Source organism: Bos indicus, chromosome 21 (assembly GCF_029378745.1).
Source record: "Bos indicus isolate NIAB-ARS_2022 breed Sahiwal x Tharparkar chromosome 21, NIAB-ARS_B.indTharparkar_mat_pri_1.0, whole genome shotgun sequence".
In the NCBI taxonomy this organism is placed as follows: domain Eukaryota; kingdom Metazoa; phylum Chordata; class Mammalia; order Artiodactyla; family Bovidae; genus Bos; species Bos indicus.
The window spans coordinates 22,173,934-22,195,231 of record NC_091780.1 but is presented as its reverse complement, the minus strand read 5'-3'; the positions used below and the strand labels follow the sequence as shown (position 1 = coordinate 22,195,231).

The following is a 21,298-nucleotide window of genomic DNA, read 5'->3' as shown; positions in this document are numbered from 1 at the left end:
CTGGTTGGGGAATGAAGATCCTATATGTTGTGCAGCATGGCGCACACACACACATACACACACACAAATCAAGGCTCTTTGGAGAGATGCCTGATTCTGAGTCTGGGGCAAAAAACTGCCTCAAGAGAAGTCTGGGGCATCTTTTTATTCCAAATAGTAAAGAAGCTCTCAAAGCCTAACTTTATGTCAAAAGGACTGAAGAGCCAGTCCTGGTATCTGAGTGATTCCCTGGGCCCAGCAAAGGAACCAAGTTTCCAGAGACTTGAAGACAAGGGGTAACACCCCAAAACATGGACACATTTTCCACTCTACCTTCATTGGCTGAGCAACTGCTAAGAACAAAGGCCGCATCTCCTGATAACCTGGCAAACAAATCCAGTATTGCCTCACAAATTGATTGCTTCTCTGAGGTACTGACTGGTGTATTTAGGGAGAAACTTCAAAAACAAGTTGAGGAGCATCTGTCCTTCTGTGAGACAGGAGAAATTCCACAAAAGAATCTGGGTGTCATGACGGAGGCAATGGTTCAGGCAGAGGAAGCGGCTACTGAGATTACTAGGAAGCTAGAGAAACAGGAGAAGAAACGCTTGAAGAAGGAAAAGAAAAGGCTGGCTGCAATTGCCCTGGCATCTTCAGAAAATAGTCGTGCCCCAGAGGAGTATGAGGAGACAAGTGAAAGACCCAAAAAGAAGAAAAAACAAAAGCCCCAGGAGGCTTCCTTGGTGGTTCAGATGTTAAACTGCTTGCAGTGCAGGAGACCCGGGTTCGATCCCTGGGTTGGGAAGATCCCCTGGAGAGGGGAACAGCTACCCACTCTAGTGTTCTTGCCTGGAATTCCATGGACAGAGGAGCTGGCAGGCTGCAGTCCATGGAATCACAAAGAATCAAACACTTAGCGACTATTACTAACGCTAACAGGAGGCTCCTCTGGAATATGGAATGGAAGACCTGTCTGTCTCTTTTTCCAAACCCAAGAAAAAAAAATCTTTTTCCAGGGAGGAGCTGGTCAGTAGTGATCTTGAAAAGAGGTGGCACTGGAAATCTTCCCAAGAGGAAGAAATCTTTCCCCAAAAAGAAACCAGTTAGTGACCCCAAGAGTCAGGAAATAAGAGAGTCCCCAAGGAAAAGAGGACAAAGAAGGCAATGGCACCCCACTCCAGTAATTGCCTGGACAATCCCATGGATGGAGGAACCTGGAAGGCTGCAGTCTATGGGGTCGCTGAGGGTAGGATATGACTGAACGTCTTCACTTTCACTTTTCACTTTCATGCATTGGAGAAGGAAATGGTAACCCACTCCATTGTTCTTGCCTGGAGAATCCCAGGGACGGGGGAGCCTGGTGGGCTGCTGTCTGTGGGGTCACACAGAGTCGGACAAAGAGGAAATTGTCCTCCAAGGAGGGGCCTCTCAGCAGTAGACCTGAAGAGGCTACTGCCAGCAGGAGCAGTGGCTCCAAGAAAAGAAAAATCCCAGGGAAATTAGAATGGGCGTCTCCCTCATGGGGCATAATGTGTGGAGGTATTTCCCAGCCCATCCTCTAGAGCCCAATAAAAATCAAAACTAAAGAAGTAAAAAGGACTGAAGAGTCAAACTGGAAACGCTCCCTCTGAACAGTTTTGAAATAGTTTGAAAACCAATAAGGGTGATAATTATATTGAATTGAAACATACCTAATGTTTAATCCATGAATTTATAATGATACTGAGAAAAAAAATTGACCAATAGAGGTTACCAGAGAATTAACTCATTATTTTGAAAACTAATAAAGGGAAAAAAAATGCAACATTTATCCTGTCTTTCCTATGTGAGCTGTGCTGCTGGGTAAAAAAATAGTAGATCAGAGTACGTTTCTCTTGGTAGAAATAGTCCAGCTAATGAACAAAGAAGGAATGACAGAATTAAAATATGACTATTTTGAGAGGTTGGCTTCTGGAATGGTGAAGTGGGGACCCTGGGATGTGTGTGCAGATGAAACAATATTGGATGAGTTGACAGTTTTTGATAAATGTTGATAATGAGTACATAAGAGTTCATTATACCCTTCTGTCTACTTTCTGGTGTTTGCTGCTGCTAAGTTGCTTCAGTCGTGTCCGACTCTGTGCGACCCCATAGACGGCAGCCCATGAGGCTCCCCCGTCCCTGGGATTCTCCAGGCAAGAACACTGGAGTGGGTTGCCATTTCCTTCTCCAAAGCATGAAAGGGAAAAGTGAAAGTGAAGTCTCTCAGTCGTGTCCGACTCTTTGAGACCCCATGGACTGCAGCCTACCAGGCTCCTCCGTCCATGGGATTTTCCAGGCAAGAGTACTGGAGTTTATTTTGTAACAACTTTATTAAGATATAATTCACATAGTTATTCAGTGTTTATTAATTGGGCTTCCCAGGTGGTATGAATGGTAAAGAACTCCTGCCAATGCAGGAGACATCAGAGACATGGGTTTGACCCCTGGGTGGGGAAGATCCCCTGGAGGAGGGCATGGCAACTCACGCCAGTATCTTGCCTGGAGAACCCCATGAACAGAGGAGCTACAGTCCATAGGGTCTAAAGAGCTGGACATGACTGAAGCGACTTCTTGTTTAGTCGCCAAGTCGTATCTGACTCTTTGTGACTCTGTGGACTGCAACACACCAGGCTTGGACATGACTGAAGCAACTTAGCATAATTAGTTATTTTACTGAAGGCATTTGAAAGAGGAAGAAAAGGCAAACATCATTTTTTCTTCCAGGGAAGGTGGAACAAAATCAATATTGTAATCATCTTCATCAAGCTCAACACATGAAGATTTCTTCCACTGCACTTGCTTCAAAGTTCTCCTTTTTTCACTATTATCTAAAGACTTGTTAAACATAATTTAATAATTAGTGAGTGGACTGTGATACATGTAAAACTTCATATTTCCATGAATATCATTTGGTATTGTTAGCCCTTCCTCCTAAGCTATATGGCATAAAATAAAAGAAGATCTTTGGTAAAGATAAAATGAGAAAGAAGGTTATATCTCTTTGCTCAAATAAGAATTGATTACTGTCCATATATTCTGCTATTCCATCCTGATTTGGCCCCAGTAATTTTTAAAAAATTGTTTACTTTTAATTGGAAGATAATTGCTTTACAATATGGTGTTGGTTTCTGCCATACATCAACATGAATCAGCCATAGGTATGTATACATGTGTCCCCTCCCTATTGAATTTCCCTCCCACCTCTCACCCCAGGCCTCAGTAATTTTTTAAAATTTTTATTTATTTGGCTTCACTGGGTCTTAGTTGTCGCATGTGGGATCTAGTTCCCTGAGCAGGTTTTGAACCCAGGCCCCCTGCATTGGGAGCACAGAGTCTTAGCCACTGGATCACCAGGAATGTCTCCGGCCCCCTTAATTTTAAGACGGCTTAACCTACACATTGATGGTTAATGCTTGCGGGGGTGGTGCTCAGTTATGTCCAACTCTTTGTGACCCCATGGACTGTGGCCTGCCAGGTTCCTCTGTCCGTGGGATTTCCCAGGCAAGAATACCGAAGCAGGTTGCCATTTCCTCCTTCTGTAGATCTTCCCAACCTAGGGATCGAGCCCGCATCTAATCTCCTGCATTGACAGTTGGATTCTTTACCACTAGCACCACCTGGGAAGCCTCTAAGCTACATATTATCCCAGGAATTAGCTCAGCCGTGTCACAATTTATATGCTTGGTAAAAGTATTCTTTCAGGTTGAGACCAGATGATTCCAAAGCACAGCATCTTGCTGGTAAACCATTGCTCTCATTGACAGTGCTCATCCTTCTTTTCCGATTTCCCCTGGGGCGGAGAACTCAGTTATTCCTTTGTTCTTTGGATTTTCAGTGTGCTTTGATCATTTTCTCACACTTCTCTCCCCATTTGCCTTCCCTCTATTCTTCAGACCTAGGCCAGGTCCCCTTTTTCTGCAAGCCTTTTCCTAATAAGCCCTTCCCTAAAAATATCTTTTGTGCTTTTTTTAGCATTGGGGGAAAACCAGGTCATTTTGCTATAAGTGAGCTTTCAGTTAGTTAAAGATTATGTATTTCAAATGTCACCTGTTTTAAATGTCAAAACAGTTTTTTGTCCAAAAAAAAGTCTCATTACTCTGGGCACAGTTGGAACAGTAAATATTGTGATTAATGCAAAGCGTGTAATTCCACTGATATTTTTCTCCCTCATTTTTCAGGATCATGGCTGCTGTTCCTCAAAATAATCTACAGGAACAACTGGAACGTCATTCGGCAAGAAAGCTTAACAATAAATTGAGTCTTTCAAAACCGAAATCTTCGTAAGTACTTTAGTTTGCTTTCATACAGGCACCAGCACTCAAGTGAAAAGAAACATCTCTTACAACTCTTTCATTGTAGAGATGAGAAAATGAGAGGGTCAGTGGTTTTCCCACTTGCAAAATAATAATAGAGCATCTTTTAGCAACACCAGGTAATGAATTGTTCAGCACCTTTGCACAGTTTCTAGCACGTGATATTTGCTCAATGAATATTCGTTGAGTGAACAATGAATCTTGTAAATATGAGCAAATTGGTATTTTTTATTTAAAAAAATTTTTTTTTGGCAGTGCTGGCTCTTCATTGCTGTGTGGGTTTTTCTCTGGTTATGATGCATGGGGGCTGCTCTCTAGTTGCAGTACACGGGCTTCTCCTTGTGGTGACTTCTCTTGTCGTGGTTCCTGGGCTCTAGAGTACAGAACCAGTAGTTGTGACAGCCGAGCTGAGTTCCTCCCTGGCACGTGGGATCGTCCCAGACCAGGGATCGAACCGATGTCTCTTGCATTAGTAGGTGGACTCTTTACCACTAAGCCAGCAGGGAAGACCCAAATCGGTGTTTTTAGTATCTTAATATAATTTTATGTCCTTTTCGAAAACCATCTGTAAGGAAACTATAGCTCTCCAGTTCTGTTCTTTCCTTCAAGCTGTACTCCAAAGTCCTTCTAACAGACCTAATGATGTAGAGCCCTCATTGTGCCCTTAGCAGGTTCTAGGCACATTCTTTGTGCTTGACTTTAAAGTTACCATTGACCTTCATGTCAGTAAAGCCAGCAGATGTCCAGGGCCCTTGCCCCTTTCACTTGTCTTTCAGATTTCAGCAGAGCTGGAAGTTTTTAATTCTTTTCCCCATAAAACTTTTATCAGAGTCGCAACAAGTAGTCACATTTGCGTCTTTTCTCTTCTTTGCTTCTGCTTTCCCCCTCTCTGGAGAGGTTGTTAATTAAGGACTATGAGCCTGAGAGGCAAAGTAATGGGAATGGCCTGGATAGTCTCAAAGCTGAGTAATGAGCTCCTGAATAGGAAGGATCAGAGCATACAAAGCATAATGTAAGTTTCCTTACATATTTTAAAGTCAGAGAGGCATATAGATTCTTTGCTCATTTGGGATACAATGAAGGTAAGTCATTATATAAATTAGTAAAAAAAAAAATCAGAGTTTTGTATACTTTCTGGGTTTGTTAAAATGAATCCATCTAATTCAGTTTTTCAATTCTTTTTCAGAGGTTTCACTTTTAAAAAGAAAGTGCCTTCAGCCAACGATGTCTCTGTAACTAGTGTGTCAGTGGCAAAAACACCTGTGTTGAGTGATAAAGATGTTAATATCACTGAGGCCTTTTCCTTCAGTGAACCTTTACCCCACACCACCAATCAGCAGACGGGGATCAATGACTTTAAAAGTGCTCCATCCGGACCGCAAACTAAGAGAGTTGGTTCAAAACCATTATTGCCAAGTTTGTCGCAGGTTCCCCAGGAAGTTTCATGTACGGCCCAGAACACACCGGTTATAAAGCAATCCCTCAATGCTACTTTCAAGAAATTAGAATTTAGTTCCTCATCAGATTCTCTTATTGCCTTCAATGATTGGGATGATATGGATGACTTCGATACTTCTGGAAATTCTAAAGCATTTGTGACACCATGTAAAAACCACTTCGTAAGAGTAAGCACTGCTCAGAAATCAAAAAAGTCTAAGAGGAACTTAGTAAAAGCGCAGCTTAATAAAACACATACAGGGGAGACTGATTTGGCTCCCTTCTCCTCTGAGAGCAAGCAGGAACATTTGACTGAGAAACAGAAGGATGACTCAGAATGGTTAAGTAGTGATGTGATTTGCATTGATGATGACCCCGATCCCGAAGAGCTGATAAATGAAGATACTCAGGAAAATCACTCGTTAAAAACTCATTTGGGAGCGGAAAGAGGTAAAAATTATTATTTCATTTCAAAAGGTTGATTGTATTAGTTTATTCAAAGCTAGACATTGGGAAGAGTCACAAATATGATTTAACTTTTGTCCTTAGGATATATAGAGGTGCTTATTGAACCATCTGTGGGCCACGTTCTTGCATACTAAGGAAATGAAAGATTTTATTCTGCTAATATAGTTTTTATATTAGCAAGGATAGTTCTGTGATTTTAAATACAAAGAAATATGTAGAGAATATAATGCTTAATGGAATAAGTCAGAGAGAGAAAGAAAATTACTGTGATATCACATGTGGAATCTAAAAAATAATAAAAATAAGTATACAAAACAGAAGCAGGGACATAGAAAACAAACTTATGGTTACCAAAAGGGAGAGGGAAGTAGAGGGGGGGACAAATTAGAAATATGAAATTAATAGATACAAACTACTATACATAAAATAGATAAGCAGTAGGGATTTATTGTGTAGCACAGGGAGTTATACCCATTATCTGGTAATGTCCTGTGATGAAATAAAATCTGCAAAAAACTGAATCACTTGGCTGTACACCTGAAACTAACCCAATATTGTAAATCAACTATACTTCAATAAAAAGAAGAGAAGTTTCCATAGAAGTTCAAGTGGCTTCATGATGGTGTGCTAACTAGTTGGTAGTAGAATTGGGATAAAACGAAGCCTTTGTGTTATGATTCTTTTATGATTTGCACTGCCTAATACTGATGAATAATACAATATAATCATGCTATTCAAGTATTATAAATTACATTCAAATAGTTTTCTGTTTAGGTCTCATAGTTATTAGATGTCTAGAACTTAATAGCTGAGATCAGCCATATGTGGAGGTACCCACATTATGAAATAATTGTAAATATGAGACTAATATTTTTAAACACCGAATCCCATCAAGGTTACTGCAGGGTAAGAGGGGACTGAAAAGTGACTGATTATAAGCAAGACTATAGTCTAATCAAATGTGTTATTATTTATGAAGAGAAGATTTGGCAAAAGGTAAACTAGAGAGCAACGATTTGGCACTGTTTTCCCACATAGTTGAGAGAGACATGTATTCTGGGAGACTTAAATAACTAAGACGCCTTTGGGATAAGGCAGACATAGTTTATCTGTATCAATAATGGTACTTGTATAACCCTCAGGCTTATTTACTGTACTTTACCCTTATTTAAATATGAATGAAAAATAGAAATGAAAGGACTGATACTAAATATGAGTTTCTTAATTTGACTGGAGACAGTCATGAAAATCCTTAAGCAAATCATCAGCCTCAGTCCAGCTTCTGGTGGACTTAATCCAGTTGATTCAGTCCTCTTCCATGAAGAAACAAGCCAACATCAACGTGTGAAAGGAGAGAACTCATCAGTACAAAGTGCTGCGAATGCTTTTACCTTGTCCAAAGCACTCACTTTTAAGCGCTCACACCCTGTTCTTTCTGGCTCGTTAATATTAAAATAACCTACACTTATCAACTATTTTACTTTGTTTTTTAAACTTTTTATTTTGTATTGGGGTGTAGCCAATTAACAGTGTTGTGATAATTTTAGAGGAACAGTGAAGGGACTCAGCGATAGACATCCATGTATCCATCCCACCCACCAACTCCCCTCCCATCCAGGCTGCCACATCACATTGAGCAGAGTTCCCTGTGCTGCACAGTCGGATCCTGTTGGTTGGGGAGTTTGGGGTGGCATGTACACACTGCTATGTTTAAAGTGGATAACCATCAATTGTTTTACTTAGGTAATTGTGAAAAGAAGAAAAACTTGGAAGAAACAGAATTACGTTCAGTGGAGAAGTCTTCATGTATTGAGCTTGACGAAGATGATTATGACATAGATTTTGTCCCACCTTCTCCAGAAGAAGGAATGACTTCTACCTCCTCATCCTCTTTAAAATGCTCTAGGTAAAATAGTTTTATTAATTAATAAACATTGTTTCTGAGATAGCTGAAATAATTTTAGTTGTGTAATGTCACCTCAGAATTGACTAATTTCATGCTAATGCAGTTTGTTTTGTATTCAAATGAACACATCAAGAAATTCCTATTTATATAAATTTTATTTAATTGTTGGCATTCTAAAACTATATAGTCCAATTATCATTAATTACATGGCACCTCCAAATGGTTTTATGTAGTTGATCTTGATATGTGGAATGTAGTCCTAAAGATACTGATTTCCTAGACCTGAAATGACCCCAAACTAACACCTTCTTTGCGAAGTGACTTTTACTAAGTGTCCTTTCTTCTTCTTTTAAAAATTTTTCTTAATCCAAATATTAATAGAATTGACCATTGGTATTTGTTATTCACTGAATTTTGATAAATTTGTGACATGATTGTGATTAATTGGTGGTGTTATGGCAAAAGAGAGAATCCACATAGTTCATTAATAGCTTAAAATACTAATAGTCGTTGTTACTGCCATACTGGCTCCAGCCTAAATCCACTCAGTTGAGAGGTCTGTTACATACTATGCTGCTAACCATATTTTGATGAGAAACAAATCCCTCTAGTACATCACCTGAAGGAAGGAAGGCAGACAGGAAGGAGGTGTTTGTCTACATAAGCTGGTTTCTCTGGGTTTTTGTTTTAACAGGTGGGTTGAGATGTTTACAGAGGTGGGAGAGGGTGAAGCGTGATTGCTATTTGACAACAAAACAGAAAAACTCCAAAAGTTCCCCTCTTTCATCTCCCCCATAAAAATGCAGACAGAGTTGTGGGGAAAAAACTCAGCAAAAGTTCACATAGCATTATTCAACAGCATTCTTATTTCTCAGGTGAAGGAGTTGAAGCCTAGGGAGGAACAGGGGATTGTCTAAGATGACGTCATTAATGGCAAATGGGCTAAGATCCAGTGTAGGGTTATTTCAAGTGTGTATTGCACAGATAACACTGTAGCCACTTTAACAGGATATTGACTGATAGTCTTAGAGTCCAACAAACCAAACATTTTCTTTATCCACATTAAGTTTATTTATTTATTTATTTATTTTTTAAATTGCAGTATAGTTGATTTGCAATATTGTGTTAGTTTCAGGTGTACAGCATAGCGATTTAGGGTTTGTATTTTTCTTTTTCTGATTATACTCCTATATAGATTGTTAAAAGATATTGAATATAATGCTCTGTGCTATACAGTAAATCCTTGTATGTTGTCTATTTTGTATATGAAAGTGAAAGTGTTAGTTGCTCAGTCATATCCAGTTCTTTGCGACCCCATGTACTGTACTGTCCATGGAATTTTCCAGGCAAGAATAGTGGAGTGGATAGCCATTCTCTTCAGGGGATCTTCCCAACCCAGGGATTGAATCGAGGTCTCCTGAGCTGCAGGCAGCTTTTTTATGAGCCGCCAGGGAAGCCCAGTTTGTATTTGCACCCCGTCCTCCTGATTCGTTCCTCCCTCTCCCTGTCCACATTGTTTTGTTCCTTCTCTATACGTGTGTATGATTTTTACATTGCCATAATCAACATGTTGCTGTCATTTTTCAATCTGCTTTTCTTTTGACATTATTTTTAAAACGTTTTCCATATTGCCGCATAGTCATTATTTTTATTCCTCTTAATGGCTACATAATTTATTGAGTTGTCATACTACAATTTAGTATATTTTACCTAGATATTCAGCAGTTGGAAAATGGTTCTTTCTAAGGTGGTTTCTGAGATAAATTCTCTGTATATATTTTCAACTGCAACCTTGTATACATATTTGTATATATTATAAAACTAAAAGAGGATTTTCACAAATGCTTTATGTGCAGTGCACACTTACATTTTGTTATATTTTATTACATTTTAAAGTGCTGGTTGTGACTTCTGAACTTATTTCAGAGATGTAATGGTTAGAAAATATATAACAAAAAGGAGAACATATTTTTGTATCTCCTGTATTCCTATACCTCTTTAGATGGCCCTCAAAATCCTCTCTCTGCAGACCCCAAATTGTCTTTACAGCTTTATCTCCAGTTATGTTCCTATGGTAACCCTGAGCTCTATTGCCTAATGAGAGTAAACTGACAGTCTCCCTCCTTCATAAGCTTTAGCTTTCTTCGGATTGCCACAGTATCCTCTCTCTAACACTTAGTTAATACTAATTTATTTTGTTACTTTAAAGTATTTTTTATATCCAGCCCGAATGACCATGTTTATGTGTGTTAATATCAGGGCCAAAAGATGGCAAACTTTGAGGGCCAGCTAGGGCTTCCCAGGTGGATCAGTTGGTAAAGGACCCACTTGCAGTGCAGGAGACGAGGGTTCGATCCCTGGACTGAGAAGATCCCTTAGAGAAGGAATGGCACCCACTCCAGTATTTTTGCCTGGGAAATTCCATGGACAGAGGAACCTGGTGGGCTACAGTCCATGGATTCACAAAAGAGTCGGACATGACGTAGCAACTAAACCACCACCTAAGAGGTTTTACAATAGAGATACAGAGACATGTTTCTCTTTTCTGTTACATAGTGTCTAACCAGTTGTGGGAAATATTAGAGGGAAAAGTATGCATTTGGTCTAGTCTGTACTCTGATCAGTTTAATGTTTTTTTAATTTGTAGTATGTTGAAGGATCTTGACACCTCTGACAAAAAGCATAGTCTTAGCACATCAGAAGACTTGTCAAAACTCAAGGAAATGGCCACACAACAGCCTAATCAAGAAACCAGCACAAGCTGTGAAGGTACAAAAGAATTTTAGACGTAACACATGTTGTAGCTGCTTACTTTTGAAAACAAAGTAAGGTTGTATTCTCAGCCTGTGACTGTATAGTATAAGATGATGAATCTGTAGTTTCTTTTGATCTAATAGTGAATCATTCGTAATAACCAACCACCAGCATTTGCTCAGATAACTCTGAAACTCAGAAACTTGTTTTCTCACCAAATGACTCTCTAATAAGTAGTGTTTTTAGAATAGAGGAGGAATTTTTTTTCTCATACTGCACCAAAATTTTGCCTTCCTGTAGCTTTAATCTTTGTGAGATAAATGTGAAGTGCCTAGAGCTAAATATTAGATCTTTTACCTCTTTTTTATAGGTACTGATTTCTAGACCATCCTCCAAGTTCTCTGGGTTCGGTGTTCACTTAAAGTTTAGTACTTTTTGTTTGCTTGATTTATTTCTAATTCATTTTTAAATTTTCTATTAAATATCTAGTATAAATAATCCAGTAGCACCTAAAGGCTTTGAAAAACTGCTTTGTCTCCTTCCCACTCCTGATTTCTGTTTCCCAAAGGCTTTTTCAGACTAGAAATTTGTTTCCTTCTAGTCTGAATGGAGGAGCCTGGTGGGCTGCAGTCCATGGGGTGACCCGCTAGGAGTTGGACATGACTGAGCGACTTCATTTTCACTTTTCACTTTCATACATTGGCGAAGGAAATGGCAACCCACTCCAGTATTCTTGCCTGGAGAATCCCAGGGACGGGGGAGCCTGGTGGGCTGCTGTCTGTGGGGTCGCACAGAGTCAGACATGACTGAAGTGACTTAGTGGCAGCAGTCTGAATTTTTCCTGGTATTATTTCTTTTTGTTTTCTTCTTTTTGTTTCCTCTTTTCTCTTTCACTCTTCCCGGAACTTCAGCTATTGGACCATTAGACCTCCGTTAATTAACTTTTCTGATTTTTATCTCTTGCCTTTTTTGCTTTCTGAGAGATGTCCTCGGTTTTTAAATTAACTCTTGCATGGAATTTTTCATTTTTATCAGATTAATTTCCAACAGCTGCATTGTAATCTATGAGTATTTCTGTAATGTTTTCTATTCTTATTTGATGGGTATTATACTTAGGGGGTATGTGAATGTGTGTTTGAGAGTTGCTGTACTTACGGTGTGTGTGTGTGTGTGTGTGTGTGTGTGTGTGTGTGTGCGCACATACATGTGCAGTGGTCTCTTGGTGTGGTTCCTGTTTCCTCTGGATTTTTGTTTATTTTCGTCTCTGAATTTATTGTTAAAGATGCTCCTGAAATACCTGATGTAGGCACTCTTCCAAGTGCATTACAACATTAATTAATTTAATCCTCACAATGATCCTTTAAGATAGTTTCTGTTATCCCATTTTACAAATAAGGAAACCAAGGTACGAGGTACCAGAGAGCTAAATAATACTCATGGTCATAGAGTTAGACAGCAGCAGAGCTAGGATATGGACCCAGCAGTCTTGAGACTCTTGAATTTGCACTGGTAGCCACTGCACCATACTGCTCCTGCATCATCAGGTTTCACTGATGAAATGGTTGGCTAAGACGAGAGCAAGGACAGAGTCCTACACAATGTCCTTAGCGGCCTCCCTCTCAGCTGACAGCAGTCTGTTCATCACCACCTCGTGTTCATCTTGTTACAAATCTGCCTTCAGACTGTGTTTCTCTCCCTTGTCCCTGGGGATACGAAAGACTCGCTCAATTGACTCCAGAATTTGAAAGTCTGAGGCAGCGAGAGGAAAAAGGTGGGCCACTGGCTCTAGAGCAATGCTGACCTTGTGTGCAAGCCTCCCTCTTCCCACTCCTGGCTGGTGACTGTGCCAAAGTAGTTCAGCCTCTTTGGACCGCAGTTTCTGTTCCTTCTGTTAAATGAGAATAGTATCTGCCTTGCCTGGTTGTTGTCAGGGTTCAAGGTAAAGTGCCCCTTGCACTGCGGGCCTTCAATAAATGGGGGCTTCTGTTATCTGCCAGTCTAGTGATCCTTTCAAAAAAGGAACTACGTTGAGATGGCTGTTGTATTTTTATGAACTCTTGCGAACTCTGTAATTGTTTCCTCTTTTTCTTAGAGCTCACAAAGCAGCCATTTGATAACATGTTCTAGAATTTTGCCTTGAATTAACTTTAAGAACGCCAGCCTGTAGCTTTTGGCATCCCTTTAGAATTTTTTTGAAAATTAGAACAATGTTTGACTGTCTTCACTCTCCCTTCAACTCTCCTATTAACTAGACGCCTCATGTATTAGTGAGATTTTCTTTTGCAGGTTTCGTTTGTACTCTGAGGTGTAATCTGTCTAGACAAAGAGACTTGAGCTCCTTTCCAATAACTGTATCTCTGAGCCTGTCTTGGTTTTCATTTCCTTTGGACTGTTGTTTATGCTACTCTTTCCAATCCAATGCCCGTTCTCCTTCCAGAGAAAACAGATGTCAAACAGGAGCGCGGTGAGTGCACTTGTACCACTTCATACTTCGGGACCCTGTTTACGTCAGTCACTAGTGAAAGTCCTCACTCCCACATCGTTTTCACATGGACATGCGGGTCCCCTCACGAGAGTCGTGTCCACACCCCCATGCTCATCTGTCCTCGCTTCCTCTCCTTAGACCCATCAGCTGGCTCCCTTGCTCAATAATTTCCCAGTAGCCGCCGCCTCTTCTCTGATTGTCTCTGAGAACACTGTTGCCTCTGTAGCTGCCTAAACTGTTTATTTCACCTGAACACCTTAGGCCCCAGGGGTCGGTAGGCATGTTTCTTGCTTCCCATTGCTCCCCTAACCCATTGTTTTTCCTTTGCCTCATCTAAAGCCATCCCTCCTCTATCTATTTCTTAGTTATACAGCTGAAATGTGAAAGTGTGGAGTGGGCTGGCTGGATCCACATGTCTGTACGGGTGTTAGCAGGCATCTCTCTCTCACACCTGCCTCTCACGTCTCCCCATCTCAATCTTCCGTTTCCCTCCATCTCTGTTTTCTGCTTTCCCTTACCTTGGCCTTATTTTCAAGCTTGTATTTTCCCTCAGGGTGGCAGAGTTGGCCACCTGCAGCCAGTCCAGCTTGTTGAAGAGAGAGGTCCTCTTTTCCATTCAGTCAAAAAACTCTCAGATCTAATTCTCATTGAACTGCCTCATGTCACATGCCCACTGAGGAGGTAGGGGTTGGGGTGGAGGGTGGGAGTGGTCTCCAAAAGGAAAGTGTAAGTGCCGTGCTGTTAGGAAGCTCTGGTTGGCAGGCAGACGAGAGCAACAAGTGGAGTTCTTACCTGTCCAAACTGTATGACGTATTCTGTGTGGGCATGGTGAGATTTACATCTGAAAAAGTACAAAAAAAACCCATAAAACTTTACTATCTTACCGCAACCTTGGTTACCTTATAAGAATTAGCAGGAAATGAAACGATAACAGTTTTTAGCTCTCATGATACAGATTAGAGCCAGTCTGATTTCAGATGATTTCAGAGGCAGATAACGGAGAATATATTATTGTTCAGAATCCTGTTTTTAAACTACTTCAGGTGTTACATGCAGGGCTTTCAAGATTTTAAGTCTTTTTTTGTTGGTGGTGAAAAATATTCATAGCATAATTACTTTACAGCTAGACAGACAAGTTTACAGCAGCAGCTTATCCGTGTGATGGACCGAATCTGTAAATTAGTTGATGCTGTTCCTGATGATGAGCTGAAAGCTTTGGATTGTGGGAACGAGCTGCTCCAGCAGCGGGACATAAGGTATCTTGACTTTTCTCCTTCTGGATCTGATTGCATTTCCACCGACATTGTAAGTGTCAAAGATACAGGGCAAGATTTCCAGGCATTCTGCCCCACAAATGGTGTAGCATACTTATCACTGTCATTTTTTTTTTTTAATTCTATGATTGGAATATAGTTGATTTACAATGTTGTTAGTTTCAGGTATACCAAAAAAATGACTTAGTTATACATATACATGTATCTATTCTTTTTCGGATTCTTTTCCCAAATACGTTATTACAGGGCTTCCCAGGTAAAGAACCTGCTTGCCAGTGCAGGAGATGTAAGAGACATGGGTTCAATCCCTGGATCGGGAAGATCCCCTGGAGGAAGAAATGGCAGCCCACTCCAGTATTCTTGCCTGGAAAATTCCATGGACAGAGGATCCTACTGGGCTACAGTCCATGGGTTCTCAAAAAGTCAGACATGCCTGAGCAACTGAGCACACACATATGTTGTTACAGAGTATTGAGTAGAGTTCCCTGTGCTCTGCATTATGTCTTAATTTACTTTTTCAAACTGTTCCTTTAGCATTTGTATTCAGATTTTTAAGGTTGGAAATATTTTGCCAGTTCGGCATGAAAATTAAATATAAACTTGTGTGTACCCTACCATTGCCAGCCTGTTGTTGTTTAGTTGCTAAGTAATGTCCGAATCTTTGCAACCCCATGGACTGTAGCCCACCAGGCTCCTCTGTCCATGGGATTCTCCAGGCAGGAATACTGGAGGAGGTTACCATTTCCTCCTCCAGGGGATCTTCCCCACCCAGGGATCGCACTTGTATCTCCTGCCTGGCAGGCAGATTCTTTATCACTGAGCTACCAGGAAAGCCCACACCATTGCCAACTACTCATTGTTAATTTGGCATCCTGTGTTCTCTCTTCAGAAGGAAACTCCTAGCTGAAGCGGATTTTGATCCCAGTGATGCCAGTGTTCTTAGCGCCATGTGGGGGTGTAGGCCTGATCCCCTGGAGAGCCCTGTGAAGGACTTGGCCTCTGTTTCCTTACCTTACGCGTTTCGGAAGGGTGACTCCTGTCTTGCAGGGAATGCTGTGAAGGAGTTTACTCTTCCACACCTCCCCTCAAATTCCATGTCCACCCGGGAACGTTTACTGACTCCTCCCCTAGGAAAGACAGGAGTCTTAGCCACCACAAAGAGTCCCTTTGAAAGACCGCTATTCAGTTCCCATTTACAGAAGTCCTTTGTAAGTAGCAACTGGGCTGAAACACCGAGGGCAGAGAAAAGAAATGAAAGCCCTGATTTCCCAGGAAATGTTCTCACAAGCACGGCTGTGAAAGATCAGAATAAATATACCACCTCCATAAATGACTTGGAAAGAGAGCTCCAGGCTGCTTGCGAGATTGACAATTTTGACATAGATGACTTTGACGATGATGATGATGACTGGGAAAATCTGATGCAAAATTTAGCAGCCAGCAAATCTTCCACAGCTGCCTACCCACCCATTAAGGAAGGTCGACCAGTTAAATCTGTGTCAGAAAGACCCTCTTCCGCCAAGACAGACTGCCTTCCAGGGGCATCTACCACTCAAAATAAAAACTTCTCAGAGTCAATTCCGAATTACCCTGGTAAGTTTACAATAAATGGAATGCTTATATTTTCTTTGACAACAAAACTGTCCAAAATAGGAATTGTACAAGAGAAACCATAGCAAATCATCATTGCCTGAGAATGACATTGTTTCTATGCAAATTTCTGCTGATAATATGCATTACAAATCACAGTTTCAGAAGCAAGTTGCTCTTTGTCTGGGTACCAGCTGTAGTTTTATAAAATGTGTAATTATAACCTATTGTAGTAAAGCTCCAAAAGTCGTTACAAATGTGCTTTGCCTTTAACGTTTTTTAGTCCCTAAAACAATAAAGCTCAGGAGGGCCAACTTTTAACAATTTGGGGGATGGATAAAAAGCAAAGCTGAATTTATATGTTAAAAATGTCGTTGTGTGTATTTTTAGAATCCTGGATTGATAAGAAATGATGTTTATAAAGCTGTGGAACAGGTTTTATGTCAAAATACTAAAATTTACAGCAACCTAAGAAACCTAAGAAGTCAGAAATTTCTTAAGTCAGTCAAATCATTTTTTTGGTCTAGGATCATTTTAATCCGCTCAGCAAATATTTCCTGAGTGGCCACCATGTGCTATGCTCAGGTCCTAGTGATAGATGGATAATGAAGAGTTCCTACCTGCTTGGAGCTCACAGTTTAGTGAGAGAACTTTTTGGAATAGTGAAATTAGCCATTGTAAAGGCTGCAGAGAAAAGCCAAAATTGATTTTAAAACCTTTCATTGACCTTATAAAGTTATCAAAAGGTGGTTTTCTTTTTTAAGTTTGTATGTGTATGGTGTAAAGTGCATTCCTCCCTATTTTTGCCATTGATGACTTAATCCCACAGAGGTTGTTCTTACAGCTATGCTATTGACCTTTAAAATAACCATTAATGGATTTATTTCTATGTCATGTTTGAGTGTGTCATGCCTGGTGTTCGCAGTTATCTTTGAGACAGTTGAGGGCTGGGGTAAAAGGAACTGCCAGAGCTGGAGTGAGCACTTTTTGCACTCTGTGGGCACCCACCCAGAGTTGCGACAGCGAGGGGGCGGAAGTGGGGGCAGAGGCGAGTGGCATGATGGAGGGAGATTCATAGGGAGCTAGGATGACTCTGAGCTTTCAGACCCGGTAACTGAGAAAGCTGTGACACCGTGAACAGAAAGAGAAGTCAGGAGGCAGAGGCAGATTTGGAGCAGAGCTGAGGAGGGCTATTTTAAGGCTTGCTGAGCTTCAAGTGTTGGGAAGTCATTCAGGTGGAAGTATCTTGCAGACAGTTGGAGGTGCGTGCAGCCCTGGGACTTAGGAGGGCGTCAGTCTAATCTTGAGAAAGAGATCTGGGCATTCTGTGCACATCAGCGATGTTTAAGGTCAAAGAACTAGGAAAATTCCAAAAAAGAATGTCTACTGAGCCCAGTCCCAAGTGTCAGAGACTCCCACATTTCAGGGACAGATGGAAATGGAGCCAGGAAAAGGAAGTTAAAGTGAGTAGAAAACCCAGGACTGTCTTTTTTTTTTTTTTTAATCTGTATGTATGTATTTGACTGTTCCATGTACATGCATTGCATGGGGGTCTTAGTACCACATGCAAACTGTTAGTTGAGGCATGTGGGATCTAGTTCCCTGAGCAGGGATAGAACCCTGACCAGGGATAGAACCCCGACCCCCTGCATTGGGAGTACAGGGTCTTAGCCACTGGAACACCAGGGAAGTCCCCCCATGATTGTCTTGAAGTTCAAAAGAGAAGGAGGAGAGAATATATAGGAGGGGTAGGTGCTGTAAAAAAAAATCAAGGAAAAATTTGAACTTGGCCCTTAGGAAGTCTCTGGTGGCCTTGACACTGGGCAGCAAGGAGACCCCGATAAACAGGTAAAGAAGGGTGTGCTGTGGCAAACCGCACACCAGCGCTTCTGCAGGGCAGTGGGCTCAGATGCTAAAGCTTACTGGTTACAATAACGCCCCGATTTCTCTTAACATTGATTATTTTCTTAGACAAGATGGAGCAGAATTTAGCATCCAGAAATCCGAAACATGAGCGTTTCCAGAGTCTTAATTTTCCTCATACAAAAGAAATGATGAAGATTTTTCATAAGAAATTTGGCCTGCATAATTTTAGAACTAATCAGCTAGAGGCGATCAATGCTGCACTGCTTGGTGAAGACTGTTTCATTTTAATGCCCACTGGTATGTATTTTTAGATATGAATTGGCAGGAATCCATTGGCAGATGTTAAATGAAAGCCCTTTAATAGAAATAAAAAGAACACCTACACCATATTTCTATCATTTAGGGGCCTCTGATCCTCCCATGCCACAGTTGGGAAAGTATATTATTTCATATCCTCTGTTCTGGTTGTTGACATGATAACATTTATTGCCCTTTAAGATCCTCACCTCAAAGCTCATTGTGTTGAATTGATCAAGGATTTTCCTTTGGGAATTTTTCTTTTTTTCTAGTCTAAATTAGCCTGGAACAAGAACAAAAAAATTACTGTCAGAGACCACAACCCCTTCTGGCAGTTTATTTGGCACAACCTCGTGTGGCCTGGTGGTTGAAATCATTGGCTCTGGAGTGATGCCCTGGGCTCAAAGCACAGCTCTGCCATTTATTAACGGTGTGGCTGTGAGCAAGGCACTTCATCCCCCAAACCCAGGCTCCTCGTTTGTGCAGTGGGAATAATACCAAAGCACCCACTTCACAGAGTGTCATGAGGATTAAGTGAAAAGCCTGGAACATAGTTCTTTCTTGTCTTCAGTTTTGAAGAGATCCAAGACTTTTCATTGTGCTGTTAAAGTGTATAACAGCTGTCGAGTGATTGATGTACAGTCATCCAAATAAGAATATTAAATTAGCCATTAGGATAAGAAGCAGGGGAGCATTGTAAATCACCTATGCTTCGATTAATGAAAAGAAAGCACGCGGCAATGTGGGAGGTTGGGGTTTCATTACCAGACGAGTCTTCCCTCTGCCTCTTACTTGCCTTAGTTGTGACCTCCAGCAATCAGGTGTCGCCATCGTCATTAGTAGCATTGACTGGGCGTCTGAATTTTCTCACACTGACCTTACACTGTAGATGCTGTTGGTTTGTTTAGTCAGCAGCTTTCCATACTTCTATTGCCGTTCAGTGTGTGTCTTCTGTTTTGACTCCAGTTTGGCACTGCAGAACTAAAGCTGGAGAGGGAGGGCCCTGGCATTCTCCTCGTCCAGCAGTCTGAGGCATTGGCAGTTCGGTGGTGGAATTCTCACCCTCCTCATCCAGCAGTTTTCATTCAAGGCTTTCCAAGACCCCCTAGGGTTTCGAGGGGGCATTTTTCGGGGTATCCTTCTCAAGCAGACTTTTAAAGTATTTCTGATGCATTTAAGTTTCCTGCCCTGATGCTTGCTTTTGCTGTCATGTATACCTATGTAAGATTGTCCTAAAGATAATTTTTATGCATTTAAGTTGCCCACATACTTTGGCTCATTCAAATATGGCGTATTTTGGCACCGTGGAGAATATCACTTGGTGTCCTATTAGTTACTTTAAATTTTATATGTCATTTGCATTGTACATTTTGCCTTCATGCTCTCAACATAGAACTTGACGGATTTTTTTTTTTTTTTGGTCATTTCCTTTAGGAGGTGGTAAAAGCCTGTGTTACCAGCTTCCTGCCTGTGTTTCTCCTGGGGTCACTATTGTCATTTCCCCTTTGAGATCACTTATAGTAGATCAAGTCCAAAAGCTGACTTCCTTGGATGTAAGTTAAAACACTGCCAATTATAATAAAAATACTACGAATAGCATAACTTAAAAACAGTTATATTTTAGTACTCTGGGTAACCTTTTTTATTAAATAGTTCATGAACTATATGACTAAAGCACAGCAGTTATATTAGGTTGTTACATTTAAGTACAAGTCTTTGGGAATTCTGGTACAGATGACTTTCTAGAGTTCAATCTGGTTTTACTCTGGAAGAACACATTTTAGTATGAACCTTTAACCTGTATTGCTGATGTAAATTTGTTTTTTCTAATATGGAAGAATTTCTTTTTATACTACTGTCAGATCAGCTTAGTTCTCACTCCCTTAATATCTTAAAATGCACACACATGTGCATGCCTACACACGTATGTCCTTTTTCCTCCTGGCTGAGGTTAAGAAAAGTTTATGAATGCAGTCTATTAAATCCTACATACTGTGACCAAACAGAACTCTTCTCAGGGTTATGAACCATCACCCATCAACAAGACCACTGCTTTGATTTTTCTTCCCAAAGATGATGTCTCAGTACAGAGATGGTAGCCATTGTTCAGCCATTCATGAGGTTGTGGTCCTTTTAGTGTCGTGGTGCGTTAAAACCCAGAAGATGCATTTACTTGAAAAAATAATATGGCCATACATTAGAATTGGAATCTCTTAGATGATGAATTCACATTTATCTTCCTTACAAATCTGAAGAGCTAAGAAAGTAAAGAAACAGGGAAAAAGAAAAGGAAATAAACAGTGGGAAGACTATTTGACTTACAGTTAACAAGGGTTTGTAAAAAATATGTACTGATTATTATGTTGAGATTCTCTTTTCCTTTGACAGGTTTGATATGTGACTTATAAAATATTTATAAAACCTAAAGATAAATGTAAGCTTGAGTCAGATTAATGTGTAAAATTTAAATTGTTTACTACTTTTATGCTTAGATCCCAGCTACATATCTGACAGGTGATAAGACGGACTCAGAAGCTACAAGTATTTACCTCCAGTTATCAAAAAAAGACCCAATTATAAAACTTCTGTATGTTACGCCAGAGAAGGTTTGTATTTCTATCATTATTTTAAAATATGATATTACAGCTAGTTTAGAAAAGCAACCCAGTTCTCCTTTACCAAGTGAGGAAATACTGAGTCTTTCCCTCCCGTGTTTCTCTCCTTTACTTCTCACATAGAATATTACACGCTAGTCAGCAAAGATACGGAGGTCTTTGCTTCCATCAAGTGGTCCTCTGTGACACCAGCTAGGGGTCCTACAGTTTAACTCAATTCTGACACTACCTACCCAGAGATAGTGTCGGACCCCACAGGTTAAGGGCTCAGTCTCTCGAGATTACCACCCTGC

At 40.6% G+C, this 21,298-nt stretch overlaps 1 protein-coding gene and 1 long non-coding RNA gene across 3 annotated transcripts in view; one reads left to right on the top strand and one right to left on the bottom strand.

Moving 5' to 3' along the window:
• LOC139178185 (uncharacterized) overlaps nt 1-15,739 on the bottom strand; it is a 30,760-nt gene extending 15,021 nt beyond the window's left edge. The window contains exons 1-2 of the long non-coding RNA XR_011562571.1: nt 15,649-15,739; nt 14,156-14,204 (exon numbers count right to left, since the gene is read on the bottom strand). This is a non-coding gene — a long non-coding RNA (uncharacterized lncRNA). The remainder of the gene's footprint in view (nt 1-14,155; nt 14,205-15,648) is intronic.
• Nucleotides 1-21,298, top strand: part of BLM (BLM RecQ like helicase) — a 92,605-nt gene that overhangs the window by 21,005 nt on the left and 50,302 nt on the right. For both annotated transcript variants that reach the window (XM_070775159.1, XM_019983900.2), the window contains exons 2-10: nt 4,179-4,280; nt 5,500-6,200; nt 7,962-8,124; nt 10,772-10,893; nt 14,487-14,619; nt 15,527-16,230; nt 18,199-18,390; nt 19,825-19,943; nt 20,883-20,996. In XM_070775159.1, coding sequence (XP_070631260.1) covers nt 4,183-4,280; nt 5,500-6,200; nt 7,962-8,124; nt 10,772-10,893; nt 14,487-14,619; nt 15,527-16,230; nt 18,199-18,390; nt 19,825-19,943; nt 20,883-20,996 — 2,346 coding nt within the window. In that variant the 5' untranslated portion in view covers nt 4,179-4,182. The remainder of the gene's footprint in view (nt 1-4,178; nt 4,281-5,499; nt 6,201-7,961; nt 8,125-10,771; nt 10,894-14,486; nt 14,620-15,526; nt 16,231-18,198; nt 18,391-19,824; nt 19,944-20,882; nt 20,997-21,298) is intronic.